At 34.0% G+C, this 17,168-nt stretch overlaps 1 protein-coding gene across 1 annotated transcript in view; it reads right to left on the reverse strand.

Annotated features, from left to right (window-relative positions):
- LOC134695321 (uncharacterized) overlaps positions 1–17,168 on the reverse strand; it is a 77,094-nt gene that overhangs the window by 52,756 nt on the left and 7,170 nt on the right. The window contains exons 2-4 of the mRNA XM_063556545.1: positions 8,278–8,623; positions 7,048–7,096; positions 6,447–6,634 (exon numbers count right to left, since the gene is read on the reverse strand). Coding sequence (XP_063412615.1) covers positions 6,447–6,634; positions 7,048–7,096; positions 8,278–8,584 — 544 coding nt within the window. The 5' untranslated portion in view covers positions 8,585–8,623. The remainder of the gene's footprint in view (positions 1–6,446; positions 6,635–7,047; positions 7,097–8,277; positions 8,624–17,168) is intronic.

Below are 17,168 nucleotides of genomic sequence, written 5' to 3' on the forward strand. Positions count from 1 at the left end.
TAAACATTGTGTTTAAATTTCATTGATTTCTATATACTTTAACTAAAGTTATTGTGCGAAAACCAAGAATAATGCTTATTTGGGCCCTTTTTTGGCCCCTAATTCCTAAACTGTTGAAACCAAAACTCCCAAAATCAATCCCAACCTTTCTTTTGTGGTCATAAACCTTGTGTCAAAATTTCATAGATTTCTATTAACTTAAACTAAAGTTATAGTGCGAAAACCAAGAAAATGCTTATTTGGGCCCTTTTTGGCCCCTAATTCCTAAAATGTTGGGACCAAAACTCCCAAAATCAATACCAGCCTTCCTTTTATGATCATAAACCTAGTGTTAAAATTTCATAGATTTCTATTCACTTTTACTAAAGTTAGAGTGCGAAAACTAAAAGTATTCGGACGACGACGACGACGACGACGACGCCAACGTGATGGCAATATACGACGAAAATTTTTTCAAAATTTGCGGTCGTATAAAAAGTGCAAAAATCAAATGGCGGTCAATAATTTTTAGAATAAAGAAGAAATATTTGCATTTTAGGGCAACCCATACAAAATTTGATAATTTTTTCCTTAAAGTAACCATATTTTATGAAGAACAGCCAATCCTGATGTACAAAAAGTACTGAAATTGTATGATGGTTAATAATGTGTATCAAAATAAACCAATAACTGCATTCTTATTCCACAAAAATAAAAGTTTAAGTATTTTAATTCTTATTATCTCAATTCTAATGGAAATATTTATCTCGAGTTGTTTGAAATAACTGATTTCAAATTAAACAGTGTCATTTTTTAAATAAAAGAGAGTTTTTTGGTAGTATTAAACAATGCGCTTCAAATTTGAATATGATTTCTTTTAATTCTTTTAATTTTATGAAAAACGACCTTTTCAAAACTATAAAAAGTTCAAAACTCCAATGGCGGATTATCGGCATCTTCGTAGGTAAAAGTTTATGTTAACTGACACAAATAATACTATTATGTATTATATATGTTTCTAATGTTTACAATTTTTAATACAAAATTCTTAATCAACACAAACAATTTAACGCTTTAATTAAGAATCTAATATAACTGTTATACTATTTTTACTTTTTTTAATTGCAACCAAATTAACGTGTAAATTATGGTGTCTTCGTCGAGGTCCGCGTTCATGGATCGTAAATAATGTTGAGTTCGGTTTACATAAGAATTTGAAATATATACGTATTTGTCCGATCCGTGCATAAATTTGATTTACTGATCGATCGATGACCATTGTCACGGTAACTCTCACATAGGTTATTTGACTTATCTGACGGATCCTATGGGTCACCGATCACCGATCAGTCATCGATCAGTCAAACATCCGTCACCGATCATTCACCGATCAGTCAAGTTCACGTCAAACAGTAACGCCTAAGGTTGCAAGTACTGTATGAAACCCGAAAAATAATTGTCCTCTCTAAGGAGGTATAATATTTGTGATATGGAGAACGCTCTGAATGGCTTATTTTTTTCTCCATTTTTGTTATCCATCATACGATTGGTTGTACTTGTGTCAAATATTTTACTTATTTTAATAAATATATATACAACTGGTATGACCCCTTTTAAAAAAATAGTAAATATTTCAAAGAAAACAGAAGACAGCATACAGAGAGTCTCTATATATTAAAGTATCATAATCGTAGTTTACATATAGATAAACGCGAAAAATAATTATTGTCCTCTATAAGGAGATATAATAGTTGTGGTTCATACGATCTAAGCCCCATGCTATGGAGAACGCTCTGATTGGCTTATTTATTTTTCATATTTAGTATCATACGATTGGTTGTATTTGTGCATCTTTCAAACCCGAAATCTAATCTATGACTAAAAGTTAATCCGAGGACAGAATTATATCCGGACTCCTTTTTTGTTGTTTTTCTCCAAAAATAACTCAATCTGAATAATCATAAGAATGGATGACAAATGCGACTATGCATGTTACCTATAGGACACAGAGGCATGATGATTGATTTATTGTGGAAAGAAGAGAAGCGACACCAAAAATGAGGTCTTCTCGTTTAATAGTATAGATATGCACGAGCACATTTGTACTTAAAAAATGGTTTAGGTGTTGTTCCCAACCTGATAAAGGTCCTTCTTTGTGTATAATTTTAAATTGGAAAAGTCAACAACTATTTAGTATCCTTACAAATGAAAATAATTCCTGGTCTTACAGCTACATGTTTTCTGCTGATATAATAACTAGAATCATGCAAATAAACTGAAAAAAAGGCATGTAAGCTCATCTTACAAATATGACACTTTTTCTAGACCACAAAACAGCAGGCGCAAAATAGTCGTTGCAAAGAATTGTAACCTTTAAAATTGTTGTCGCGCACTAAAACCCCCATGGGCACTTTCAAAAGTTGGCAGGTATGCAACAGTTGTATTTTCAACACTGTAGGCAGACATATCCGCCTCAAATTTGAATACAAAGAATATGATATAAAATGTGCACAACATTGTAAATATCTAGGTGTGTATTTAAGTGCTTCGGGTAAATTCTACTTTGCTCAGAATGAATCATACAAGAAAGATTAAAAGGCATATTTTAAACTTAGAAAAAAATTATTATCTCTAAATCCTAAATAGTTTATACATGTTTTTGATCATAATATAAAGCTTATTCTTCTTTGTGGAAGTGAAATTTCAGGAGCTCATTCAATCCCTTGATATATATAGCAAAATTTGGGGATATGGAAACCACTTAATTTGCATTGATAAATTTTATTCAAATTTAACTTGTGAAAAGCTACACAGAAAATTTTGTAAATTAATTCTGGATGTGCACAAAAAAAAAACACAATTTTTGCAGCCTTATGAGTCGGTTTCCACTGTACCTTGAATTTAAGTTAAGTCTATTTTGAATTATTGGTCTACACTAGAAAATTTTAAAAGACTCATTTTCTTTAATGCAAGATGCATACCAGCATTCAAAAACTTTAATTTCACAGTATTAATCGTCCTCCAAACCGTAGACTATGCCAGAAATGTAGAATTCTGGTAATCTAGATAATGAAGTTCATTTTCAATATAACTACATGTAACACAGACATTATTTCTGAATCATGTTCTAATTTCATTAATTTTAATTCGTAAGAGAAATTGCTAAGGATGTTGTCTTGTGATAACTCAACTGTATTAAAAGAGTTGTGCATATTCCTGGTAAAACTCTGCAAATAGCAGATTTATATTCCATGTTTCGCTAAATTAGCTATTGCTTTGATTTAAAAAAAAAAAAAAAATTGTTAATTTTCTCGATTTATTTTATTCATCTGCTTCTGAAACGGGGAGGATTGTTGTTATTGTCTATCGCCATCAACAGTATATCCTTGAGCACCGTCTCTTGGTCTCTTCTGCAGATGAAAATAATCCGTCTTTATAGATAATAATTTAAGTCTGTTCAAACTTTACTTTTGACATAGAAATAATAATGGTAATAAGGAAGGAAGGAAAAAAGGTACTTTTAATGTATTTTCTTATTAATGCTTTTTTCATTTGTCTATAATTATAATATCTGTCGCGTTATACAATAAACAATGTCTCATGTTTGTTGCTTATACTATCATTATTGGTAAATACCCCCTGTCATGCCTTGTGAGACCCTGATTGGAAAAATAAAATATTTGATTTGTATTCAAATTTTAACGTCGGTATCAATAAATATTTACGCGAAATATGCAACTTACTACCATTGTCATAAACTCTAAATAGTTGAAAAGAAATTGATAAAACATATTTATAACCGCTAACCGAGCCCCTATTGCCGTGAGACAACCTCAACAAACAGTTATGGATACAAATATGGATATTTGTATGAATTGACGGACCGGTCTTCCTTTAAAAGTTACGGTCATCCTTTACAAATTACGGTCATCTTTTAGCCAATTATGGTCAGCCTTGTTATGAATCGCTGATCCTGTTACGGTCATCTCGATTAGGATTTACAGTCATCTTAGCGATTTTTTCAAACCCAATTTCAACTTTCATACACATTTCTCGGTAGTTATTTGTTGATTCCATGTGAATCTTTTATATATTTACATCGTACCAATGTATGCTTTGTAAAGAAAATGATATAATTACACTTAAACCATACCTGTCAACTGACCCGTATTCTGCGGGTGTGACCCGAGATTTTCACAATTATGAGGGATCACCGGGTCATCCGCCGGGTCATTGAAATAACCAGGGAATTCCGAAAATGACCTGATTTCACCAGTATTACTTCTAAGGCCTAAATTAAAATATTGTTTGTTTGCCCTTTTCCGACCCTATGTTTTGCAACAGGATAGGTAGGTAGGTAAAATATTTTATTTTTTTCCCCAAAAAAATAACTTGGCTCGGTATATTATTTGTCATGGGTAGGCAGGTACATGTAGGTATAATATTTTATTTTATAGATACAAACTCTGCATAATGTCATTTGTGTCCGTTTTGTTTTTGCAAATTAGTTTTCTGGGACTATTTGTTAAAAAAAAAATATCACGTAGAATGTGAAGCTATTCATATGCACAGTACTATTTTGTTTTCAAATATCAAAATATAGAGCTGTGCCGCATATCTTCAACGTTTATATGCCTGGAACTTTGAAGAGTTTGAACTTGCACTTATATTCTGTACTACGTACCTTGTATGCTTACTTTAAGATTTTCTGTAAAAGATAACTTTGTACTGATAAGATATGTCCGGGCAGACATACATTACTAGTAGAAAAAGTCCCTTGAGTGTTAGAAACATCGTGTGTGCCTTTGTTTCCAATAAAAATGCTACAAGACTTAAAACTCTGACAATTGTCACGTATTTTACTTCGCATTAATAAATGATCTGTATGGTAAACTTGGCGATTTTACTGCCAGATATTCTCCACTTTACAGGGTTTTGTCTCTTTTGATTCATATCAGATATAAATTATATAGCGGCATCGTTAACATAATCATCCTGATCTGCGGATCACAAAAGGCAATCCCTACATAGAATACAACGTCCGTTTACAAATTAGTTTTTACACACGTTGATAATTTTGTATCAAACGAACTTATTTGTAAATGAACCCTGCTCTTTAAGTATAAAGGTACAGAGTAGCGTACGTCATATCATGATTTCAGGAAGCGTTCACATGCTGAACATCGATATCAAACAAATGCTTTGAAACTTCAAATGCAAGTGTTCGTGTCATACGCTCAGGTGATACCAAACGGACTGGACATTATACGCTGAAGATAAAACCCGAGAATTCCGGATAAAATAGTTTTGAGCGGGAAATACAAATATAAGATTTTTGGTAGGAACGAAAAAATAAAATAAAATAAAATCTTGCTGGTAAATACAAATAAAAGATTTTCAGGCGCAACGAATTTATAGGGTCGGTCGGTGAAGGGCAAACAATCAATATTTTAATTTAAGCCTTAGCCTTGAGATTGATTTCCTTTGAAATACCGGCAAATTCGTAATTCTTCCATGAACAGGAAGTTCATCTAGCTATGTAAACTGTCAAATTAAGTGATCCATTAAGTGCATGGCTTCACTTGACAGCTTTGGTGTCAAACACACTGTTAATTAACACCAATTACCTTAGCTTTAGGTTGTAGGTTTACAAAAATATTTCAACTTAGTAGAGTTACTTCCCCTTATTTGTCACCATTAAGAATTATTCCAAATAGTTACGTTTTATGGGTGAAAAAGATAAAATCATTAAAAATATAAAATTCAAATACATATTGGAAAATAACTTTGCATTATTTTTATATCTTTATACATTTTTTTTTTTAAAGTTGAAAATTATTTTTTACATTTATCATGTTTATACCTCCTTTAACTGTATTACTATATTTTATCACTTTCTAATTTCCTTCTTATACATGTGATGGAACTTTAAAAAGCTACATAGCCTGTAGTTTCAAACATTTTAAAATTACATATGTAAAATAAATTTTAGTATTTGATAATCACAAAAAGTAAAAAAAATAAGACTGTGTTACATAAAATTATAAAAATCTTTTAAATGAAATGAATTAATAAGATTTAAAATGACTTAACCAAGTGAACATGCATTGATGTTTTGGTATCTTTGATATACATTATAAGAAAATGTACCATAAATACTGAAATTCAGCTCGAAAAAGTTTGTACGCGTTATGACCTGAGATTTGATTCTTCAATGCAGGTCATGACCTGCATTTTCATCGTCACAGGTTGACAGGTATGACTTAAACAGACAATACAAATATTGACCTAATTTTTCATCCGACATCTTGGGATGACCGTGAATGCAGTTACGGTCATCAGCTTTACCACAGTGAATACAGAGTTGGTCATTTAACTTATGTCTTCCCCTATTCTTGCTTTTTTCTGCACTTTATGACAAATCTTCATTTTAAAATGTGTCTGTTGTAGATCAGTAATTACTGTACCTATTATTTGGCTGAGTAATTCCCATTCCTCTGAACTGAGTGTTGCCTTGAGTTGATCTTTATGATCCCGGATAGACTGGACAAAACCACCTTTGTATTCCCCGTCTACGAAGTCTTCAATAGCCCTGGGTACAGTATAGAGTATAATAAAGGCTGCCTGTAAAAGGTTGTCTTCCTCTGATAATATTCTGTAAATATAGAATATCTGTAATAACTTGTTATGTTAAGGAGGAGGTGTGCTGAGAAACTTGTTGAAGTGTGATAAAATATCTCTGAGAAATTCCACAATATTATTGATGTAAATTTAGACAATGGATTGATTTGTTTTCGATTCTTTCAAATTATGTGGTGTTTTGAGATCCTAGAAACTGTCTTAAATTTTTAACATAAATCTAAAATGTGTACTTCACTTCGTCTTCTCAACAAAATACTGTTATAAACGGTTCATCAAACTTGTCGTATATTCTACGGTTGATTTAATGATTTGGAAAACAAAACTTTGTGATCTTTCACTACAGAAGGTTTTTACTACATTAATCATGTTAATTGTTCAGTTTTTAACCAACATATTAAATCACTGGTATATATTAAAACAACTTACGGTTGAGATTCAATCGACGGGATATGTGTACTTCTCCTCCCTTCAAATTCTGTAATAAAAATAATAATACATCATACATGTCATACTTATTATTTAGTTCTACAAAGTTACTTATTACTTGTAACATCTCATGAATCAAGAAAATATATATTGAAATTCCTTTCTTGATCATATATCATTTGCCAAAAAAAAATATATATATAACAAAATCTTTATAGCCATAAATAGAATAAACAAAATACTAAGCTCTGATAGAAAATAGAGCCATTGTTTCCATTGATAATAGTATTCTCTCCAAAACAATAATTTTAAAACTGCAAATGTATTTGACTCAATCTTATTATATATTTTCAACAACAAGAAATAATTTTAATGAACTGTTGACACAAAGACATGTCTCGACTGTCGGCATAAAATTTAGAAAAAAGACCATTTAATGGGCAGCTCCATTACTAAGTAAGACAAAGTCCCTAATTTCTACTATCATTATTTCTGTTATTTCTTACTCATCATACTTTATAGGCCGCACCCCTGTATGGCAGGTTAAATTTAGGAGAATAAAACCGCGGACTATAGAAGACTTAAGTCGGTAGCTGGCAGAGCTTTGTAATAGTCGTCAAACTGATATGTACTGATAGTAAAAAGTAAAATCACAAAAATACTGAACTCAGAGGAAAATCAATTCGGAAAATCCATAATCACATGGCAAAATCAAATAACAAAACGCATCAAAAACGAATGGACAAGAACTGTCATATTCCTGACTTGGTACAGGTATTTTCAAATGTAGAAAATTTTTATGCAACTGTATGTATTTAAATCATTTATTTATCGCAAGTAGTTCATATAAAACTATTTTGAGCAAAAAACCTATTATTAGAAATTGCAAATTAAAAAAAAGTCACTGAACCATGGCCAGAGGACAGGGCTTAAACATAGTCGTCAATCTGATATGTATTTATAGCAATGAAACTTCACACACAATATCATTGATCTACCACCAGTAGTTCCTATCAAACTTACTTAAGCAGAAAACTTAACATTTAAATGTTCTAATTAATTCAAATATCTATTCCATGAAAATTGTTGGTGTAAAATGAAATAAAAGTTTTAGAGGAGAAGATTTTAAAGATTTGTTTTAGATGTCCTCAAGCTGAAAAATGAAATTGTTGTATTGACTCAAACTAAATCTGTTTGTATTCATAAAGAAAAAATAACATGAATAAATACCTGTCTTAGAACTAGATATTGACTGTAAATCTGTCGGACTATTTTGAGACGAATCTGTGTCTGCCTCATCTACTGATTGGACCACATCTTCACCATATTCTGTCATTCTTATCTGAGAACAGTCTACGGTGTCTGCCTCATCGTCTGACTGGACTTCATCTTTACGACACTCTGTCATTCTTATCTGAGAACAGTCTACGGTGTCTGCCTCATCTACTGACTGGACCACGTCTTCACCAGATTCTGTCATTCCCAACAGAGACCCCTCAATGTTGTCTCTCTCGTATACTGAATGGACAAACTGCATATATGGCTCTGTAAGTTTGGGTTAGGATATCCATGTTTTCTATATTCAAATAAAAATTCAAGATTACCATGATATCAGATAAATTAACTCAAAAGTTTACGACTTATATGATGACTTCATGGACTAAGTATATTTGATGAATACAAGAGGATGTGGGTATTTGATGAATACAAGAGGATGTGGGTATTTGTCTATGAGACAGCAACCCAATGACACAAATAATTAAAATATCTAGAGGGCAAGTGATGTCTTGGTTCTCTAGCATGTCTAGACTAGGTAACTAAAAACACAAGTGAACAGCCGACTTGGTCCTCTAGCATATGTCTAGACTAGGTGAGCTAAAAAAACAAGTGAATAGTCGACTTGGTCCTCTAGCATATCTAGGTCAGGTGAGCTAAAAAACAAGTGAACATCCAACTTGGTCCTCTAGCATGTCTAGGCAAGGTGAGCTAAACAATCAAGTGACTAGATCACTTGATCATCTAGCATGTCTAGACTAGGTGAGCTAAAAAAACAAGTGAACAGCCGACTTGGTCCTCTAGCATGTCTAGGTCAGGTGAGCTAAACAATCAAGTGACTAGATCACTTGATCATCTAGCATGTCTAGGCCAGGTGAGCTAAACAATTAAGTGAACAGCCGACTTGGTCCTCTAGCATGTCTAGACTAGGTGAGCTAAAAAAACAAGTGAACAGCCGACTTGGTCCTCTAGCATGTCTAGACTAGGTGAGCTAAAAAATCAAGTGAACAGCCGACTTAGTCCTCTAGCATGTCTAGGTCAGGTGAGCTAAACAATCAAGTGACTAGATCACTTGATCATCTAGAATGTCTAGGCCAGGTGAGCTAAACAATCAGGTGACTAGATCACTTGATCATCTAGCATGTCTAGGCCAGGTGAGCTAAACAATCAGGTGACTAGATCACTTGATCATCTAGCATGTCTTAGGTCAGGTGAGCTAAACAATTAAGTGAATAGATCACTTGATCATCTAGCATGTCTAGGCCAGGTGAGCTAAACAATTAAGTGACTAGATCACTTGATCATCTAGCATGTCTAGGCCATGTGAGCTAAACAATCAAGTGAAAAGCCCATGGTCCTCTGGCATGTCTAGGTCAGGTGAGCTATACAATCAAGTGAATAGTCTATTGGTCCTCTGGCATGTCTAGGTCAGGTGAGCTATACAATCAAGTGAACAGCCGACTTGGTCCTCTAGCATGTGTCTAGACTAGGCGAGCTAAAAAAACAAGTGAATAGTCCACTCGGTCCTCTAGCATATGTCTAGACTAGGTGAGCTAAACAATTAAGTGAATAGTCCACTCGGTCCTCTAGCATGGCTAAGACAGGTGTGCTAAACAATCAAGTGAATAGTCCACTTGGTTCTCTAGCATGTCTAGGCCAGGTGAGCTAAACAATCAAGTGAATAGCTCTCTTGGTCCTCTAGCATGTCTAGGCCAAGTGAGTTACACAATCAAGTGCAGTCCACTTGGTCCTCTATCATGTCTGAGACAGGTGTGCTAAACAATCAAGTGAATGGCTCTCTTGGTCCTCTAGCATGTCATGCATGTCTAGGTCAGGTGAGCTAAACAATCAAGTGAATAGTCTATTGGTCCTCTAGCATGTCTAGGTCAGGTGAGCTATACAATCAAGTGAATAGTCTATTGGTCCTCTGGCATGTCTAGGCCAGGTGAGCTATACAATCAAGTGAATAGTCTATTGGTCCTCTGGCATGTCTAGGTCAGGTGAGCTATACAATCAAGTGAATAGTCTATTGGTTCTCTGGCATGTCTAGGTCAGGTGAGCTATACAATCAAGTGAATAGTCTATTGGTTCTCTGGCATGTCTAGGTCAGGTGAGCTATACAATCAAGTGAATAGTCTATTGGTCCTCTAGCATGTCTAGGCCAAGAGAGCTATACAATCAAGTGAATATTCCACGGTCCTCTGGCATGTCTAGGTCAGGTGAGCTATACAATCAAGTGAATAGTCTATTGGTTCTCTGGCATGTCTAGGCCAGGTGAGCTATACAATCAAGTGAATAGTCTATTGGTCCTCTAGCATGTCTAGGCCAAGTGAGATAAACAATCAAGTGAATAGTCTATTGGTTCTCTGCCATGTCTAGGCCAGGTGAGCTAAACAATCAAGTGAATAGTCTATTGGTTCTCTGGCATGTCTAGGCCAGGTGTGCTTTACAATCAAGTGAATAGTCTATTGGTCCTCTAGCATGTCTAGGCCAAGTGAGATAAACAATCAAGTGAATAGTCTATTGGTTCTCTGGCATGTCTAGGCCAGGTGAGCTATACAATCAAGTGAATATTCTATTGGTTCTCTGGCATGTCTAAGCCAGGTGAGCTATACAATCAAGTGAATAGTCTATTGGTTCTCTGGCATGTCTAGGCCAGGTGAGCTATACAATCAAGTGAATAGTCTATTGGTCCTCTGGCATGTCTAGGCCAGGTGAGCTATACAATCAAGTGAATAGTCTATTGGTTCTCTGGCATGTCTAGGCCAGGTGAGCTATACAATCAAGTGAATAGTCTATTGGTCCTCTAGCATGTCTAGGCCAAGTGAGATAAACAATCAAGTGAATAGTCTATTGGTTCTCTGGCATGTCTAGGTCAGGTGAGCTATACAATCAAGTGAATATTCTATTGGTTCTCTGGCATGTCTAGGCCAGGTGAGCTATACAATCAAGTGAATAGTCTATTGGTTCTCTGGCATGTCTAGGTCAGGTGAGCTATACAATCAAGTGAATAGCCCACAGTCCTCTGGCATGTCTAGGTCAGGTGAGCTATACAATCAAGTGAATAGCCCACGGTCCTCTGGCATGTCTAGGTCAGGTGAGCTATACAATCAAGTGAATAGCCCACGGTCCTCTGGCATGTCTAGGTCAGGTGAGCTATACAATCAAGTGAATAGTCTATTGGTCCTCTGGCATGTCTAGGTCAGGTGAGCTATACAATCAAGTGAATAGTCCACGGTCCTCTGGCATGTCTAGGTCAGGTGAGATAAACAATCAAGTGAATAGCCCACGGTCCTCTGGATGTCTAGGCCAGGTGAGCTATACAATCAAGTGAATAGTCTATTGGTTCTCTGGCATGTCTAGGTCAGGTGAGCTATACAATCAAGTGAATATTCTATTGGTTCTCTGGCATGTCTAGGCCAGGTGAGCTATACAATCAAGTGAATAGTCTATTGGTTCTCTGGCATGTCTAGGTCAGGTGAGCTATACAATCAAGTGAATAGCCCACAGTCCTCTGGCATGTCTAGGTCAGGTGAGCTATACAATCAAGTGAATAGCCCACGGTCCTCTGGCATGTCTAGGTCAGGTGAGCTATACAATCAAGTGAATAGCCCACGGTCCTCTGGCATGTCTAGGTCAGGTGAGCTATACAATCAAGTGAATAGTCTATTGGTCCTCTGGCATGTCTAGGTCAGGTGAGCTATACAATCAAGTGAATAGTCCACGGTCCTCTGGCATGTCTAGGTCAGGTGAGATAAACAATCAAGTGAATAGCCCACGGTCCTCTGGCATGTCTAGGCCAGGTGAGCTATACAATCAAGTGAATAGTCTATTGGTCCTCTAGCATGTCTAGGCCAGGTGAGCTATACAATCAAGTGAATAGCCCACGGTCCTCTGGCATGTCTAGGCCAGGTGAGCTATACAATCAAGTGAATAGTCTATTGGTCCTCTAGCATGTCTAGGTCAGGTGAGCTATACAATTAAGTGAATAGTCTATTGGTTCTCTGGCATGTCTAGGTCAGGTGAGCTATACAATCAAGTGAATAGTCTATTGGTTCTCTGGCATGTCTAGGTCAGGTGAGCTATACAATTAAGTGAATAGTCTATTGGTCCTCTGGCATGTCTAGGTCAGGTGAGCTATACAATCAAGTGAATAGTCTATTGGTTCTCTGGCATGTCTAGGCCAGGTGAGCTATACAATTAAGTGAATAGTCTATTGGTCCTCTAGCATGTCTAGGTCAGGTGAGCTATACAATCAAGTGAATAGTCTATTGGTTCTCTGGCATGTCTAGGTCAGGTGAGCTATACAATCAAGTGAATAGTCTATTGGTTCTCTGGCATGTCTAGGTCAGGTGAGCTATACAATCAAGTGAATAGTCTATTGGTCCTCTGGCTTGTCTAGGCCAGGTGAGCTATACAATCAAGTGAATAGTCTATTGGTTCTCTGGCATGTGTATGTAACATTATGCACATAGGAAAAATAACAGACCACCGGCCAAATCTCTTTGACAATTGTATTTTCCTCTTTTAAACAAGACGAAACAAGTCTACAGATTATGTTTGCTAACATCCCGTTGGAAACAAAAACAATGTTTAGACCTAGTATTTCATACATCCAGCCGTAATGGCGTTATCACATGTTAGTCACATGTTTCACGTATGACCGGAAATGGTTAGAACTTTAGGACAAAAATAATTTTAATAAATAACTGGACTTCTGTTTCGTGTGAAATGTAACGCATAACGGCAACGTAATTTTCTTACTTAATTATTAAGAAGATCAAAACAAGAATGTAAATCATCTCAGATTTACCTGTTTGAACATCTCGCGAGAGTTCATATTTGCATATTGTTTTTTAAGAATTCTATTACAACAAAGCAGATTACATCATCTAAAAATTTGTAAGGGTTCCGCGGAACCCAGTGTCTCGCCTACTTTTGCTGTAAATCGCAGGCGCAACAAAAATGAGGTAAAAATCAAAAAAAATATTCCTCTTGATACTATCTTATGATTGTAAGAAGCTCCTGTCCAAGTTTGGTAAAAATCTAGGATAGTTAATGAATCTAATAAATGTTTTGAAAACTTTAACTGCCGACTGTATGTAACTTGAAGAAAATCTAAGTCCATTTAAAAGTAAAATACAGAAAAAATGGAGTTATCTTTTTACAAAATTTACTTCTGGATACTATCTTATGATCATAAAGAAGCTTCTGTCCAAGTTTGGTACAAACACAGGATAGTTTAAGAAAGTTATTAAAGTTTTAAAACCTTTAACCACAGAGTGAATGTAATGTTTGCCTGCAGAAAAACTAAGTCCATTTAAAAGTAAAATTTGGAAAAAATGGATTTTTTTTTACAAAATTTACTTCTGGATACTATCTTATGATCATAAATAAGCTTCTGTCCAAGTTCAGTACAAATCCAGGATAGTTTAAGAAAGTTATTAAAATTTTAAAAACTTTAACCACAGAGTGAATGTAATGTTTGCCTGCAGAAAAACTAAGTCCATTTAGTAAAATACGGAAAAAATGGATTTTTATTTTTTCAAAATTTACTTCTGGATACTATCATATGATCATAAACAAGCTTCTGTCCAAGTTTGGTAGAAATCAAGTATAGTTTAAGAAAGTTATTAAAATTTCAAAAACTTTAACCACAGAGTGAATATTTGTGGACGCCGCCGACGACGACGCCGACACGGACGGAAAGTAGGATCGCTTAGTCTCGCTTTTTCGACTAAAGTCGAAGGCTCGACAAAAATTGCGTTACGAAATCGGACACAAAAATCACGCCACTGTTCTTACATCTGCTACATAAATACTTATAGTTCTCTGCATTTTCTTCTCACTATTCTTATTGGTCGATGTTCTTTGTTATTTGAAAGCAAAAGTTACGAATTTGCCGGTGACGATTATCTATAAATCAGTCAGCGTTATGCTCTTCGGAAGCAATAAATAACGTGAGAAACGACACAAAAATACGATTGTAGAATCTTTGAAATTCGTATATTTTAAAAAAAATTCTAGGGAAGAGTAGCATACACTTGTATGTTGATAAAAATAATGGCATCTTTAGATGTAGTTGCAACTTTTCTTACAGTAATTCACATTTTATCACTTTTCTATAGTTATAGGAAACGGAGCCCAAAAGCAAATTATGGTCCATATTTTGGATTAAATCTTCTGGTAAGTACAAATTATGAATAAGTAATTCAACCTTTTTTGAAAATTATGAAACTGTCATTTCCTTCAAATAAATTGTGACATATATATATACAAGTACCATGTAGGATCAAGAAAATAACTGTAAGACCATGCATGTTTTGCATATACATAATTACTATGGGATTGTCACAGTATGACACAAGACTTATATCTTTAAGACAATCTCTTTTAATAAATATTATTCAATAGCAAGTAGTTTTTGCAAAATTGGAGATCTGTAAATGTCTGTAGTATGACTGTAATAATTAAATATATATCATGTACATATAGAGACATCTATTCCAAAAAAGCAAAATGTATTATCTTTTAAAACTTAAGTACATATATGTACTCAATTATCATGATTAAGGATCAAATTGAAGATTTTAAAAATGGCAAGACATACATGTAAATATGGGCCTATCATGATGATGTTAGAGTAAAATAATAGACCAATACTAATCAAAGTAAAGAATAACCTATACACTTCATGCACATGATGCACAGAATATGTAATAATTATTTAGTTTAATTGTAATGAGACAAATTTTTTTACATTTCAGAACTGGTGAAACAAAGGAAAATTGTTTTATGATATAGGACTGAAGAATGGACACATTCAATAAGACTTGGAGTAAGTAGTTTTATATGAAAGAAATCCTTATGAATGCTTTTTAAGTATTTTTTGCACACATTTTTGTACTTTCAAAACACTTTGAAAAAAATCAAAAGTTGTAAAACCATTTGTATTTTTTTTAGATAAACATGATACATTGTATATACCTTTGAAATTAGCAAATTGAAAACGGGGGTCAAAGCCCACAGGTCTTATATTTCATTTAGAAAATCTGTCATGGTGTGTTATTTGGCTTAAATCTGTGTTAGTTTTATTTTGGATAAAAATATGTTTTATTTTATGAAAGAAAATTTAATGTTTGTATTTTGTAAAAGTTTTAATTAATCTGTTTAATTAATTTTACCTATGCTGAGGCATTAGTACTCGAAATGTCACAGTTTGCTCAAAGCACTTTATTTTGAAAGACTATGTCACTTTGAAAGTTTAGATTTTTATCAAAACATTATAGGATTAGGCTTTGTTAATTAATGTCTATTTTTTGTTAATGAGAGTAATATTTACATGTCGAGTCATATTGATTTATATTTGGTTTTAATATAAATAGCGTTGTGAAATTTAGGAAAATCGGTCACCTTTCGGAAACCTAACCTTTCACTACTACTAAAGTCTATTAAACTGGATCTGTAAGACTGTCGATCAGTCTACTAGTTGACTTTGTAGTGTTTAGACAAAAATGTATTTTTGACTCACCTTTTATTTTTGGGAATTTTAAAGATAATAGTCAGTGTTTCCGAAGCGTAACCTCACACTACCCAAATCATTATACTGGCCCTATAAGACTGTCTACCAGTCTACCAGTTGACTGTGTAGTGTGAGACAAAATTTATCTCTGACTCATAAATTTTAAAATTAGAAAATACTTTTGAGAAACTTTTATTTTGAGACTTTTATATTTTGAAATTGAGATTAAGTACATTTTATGATTTAGTAATTTTGGCATTTAGTTTATATCTTAAGTTTTAAGGAGAAATAGTTTTACTTTGGATTTGATATTTAGATTTGATACTTTGTACTTTAATTAGATTATTATTATTATTTGGAATTGTTTACTAATTGATTTGTTATCATCATTCGTTTAAATTGTTACAGCAATTAAATTATGAAAACCTTCCTTGCGTTTTAGCTATGCCTATCAGAACATTAAGTCAAGCAATAGACTGACCCCCTGTCCCTAGTTCCAGCACATATGAGTTAGCTCCCCCTTATCTTACAGTGCTCTTGAGTGAACCTTGCTGACAAATCCCCCAAAATGGGTCATAGTAAATTCATTGTAATTATCTGCCCTTGATTAAAGAAGGATTTTTTTCTAAACATATAATTATTCTTTTAAACATGCTTACATCTTATTTTTCATAGTTTATATATAATCTTATAATTTCAAGTTTTAATTGTTTCTGTTGTATTATTGAATGATATGGTAAAAATAGTAAATGCAGGTCAATATGTCAAAATGAAGGAAAACCCCACCTACTTAGGCAGCTCACAATTTACCTTTATAGCATAGACCAATTTGTCAAATTCCTTTTAGTTAAACCAATAAGGCATCATAATTTTAATTTATTTCCTCATTTTTTCAGATTATGTTACTGCTTAGTGCACAAAACACAACAGATCTATGAGGATGGTCAGCTTAATGATGATGTTACAGAGCAAATGAGTTATGCATGAAAGAAATTCAGGAACTTGTGATAATACTTTATATTTGAAGAACACTGAAAAGACTTTAAAATATGACTAAAAATTTCACAGGGTTGCATGAAAATCCCACTGAAATTTATTTATATCCCAGTGGAATTTATTGAAATCTCATTGGGATTCCCTTGAAATCTCAGTGGAAATTGCCAAGAAATCCGATCAAAATTCACTGAGATTCCAGTGGAAATCGGAGAAAATCCCACTGGAATTTATTAAAATCCCAGTGGAAAATGCCAAGAAATTCCACAGGGATTTTATTGAATCCCAGTGTGAATTCAAAAATCTCACTAGGATTCCACTGGAATTCCCA

Source organism: Mytilus trossulus, chromosome 13 (genome assembly GCF_036588685.1).
Source record: "Mytilus trossulus isolate FHL-02 chromosome 13, PNRI_Mtr1.1.1.hap1, whole genome shotgun sequence".
Taxonomy (NCBI): domain Eukaryota; kingdom Metazoa; phylum Mollusca; class Bivalvia; order Mytilida; family Mytilidae; genus Mytilus; species Mytilus trossulus.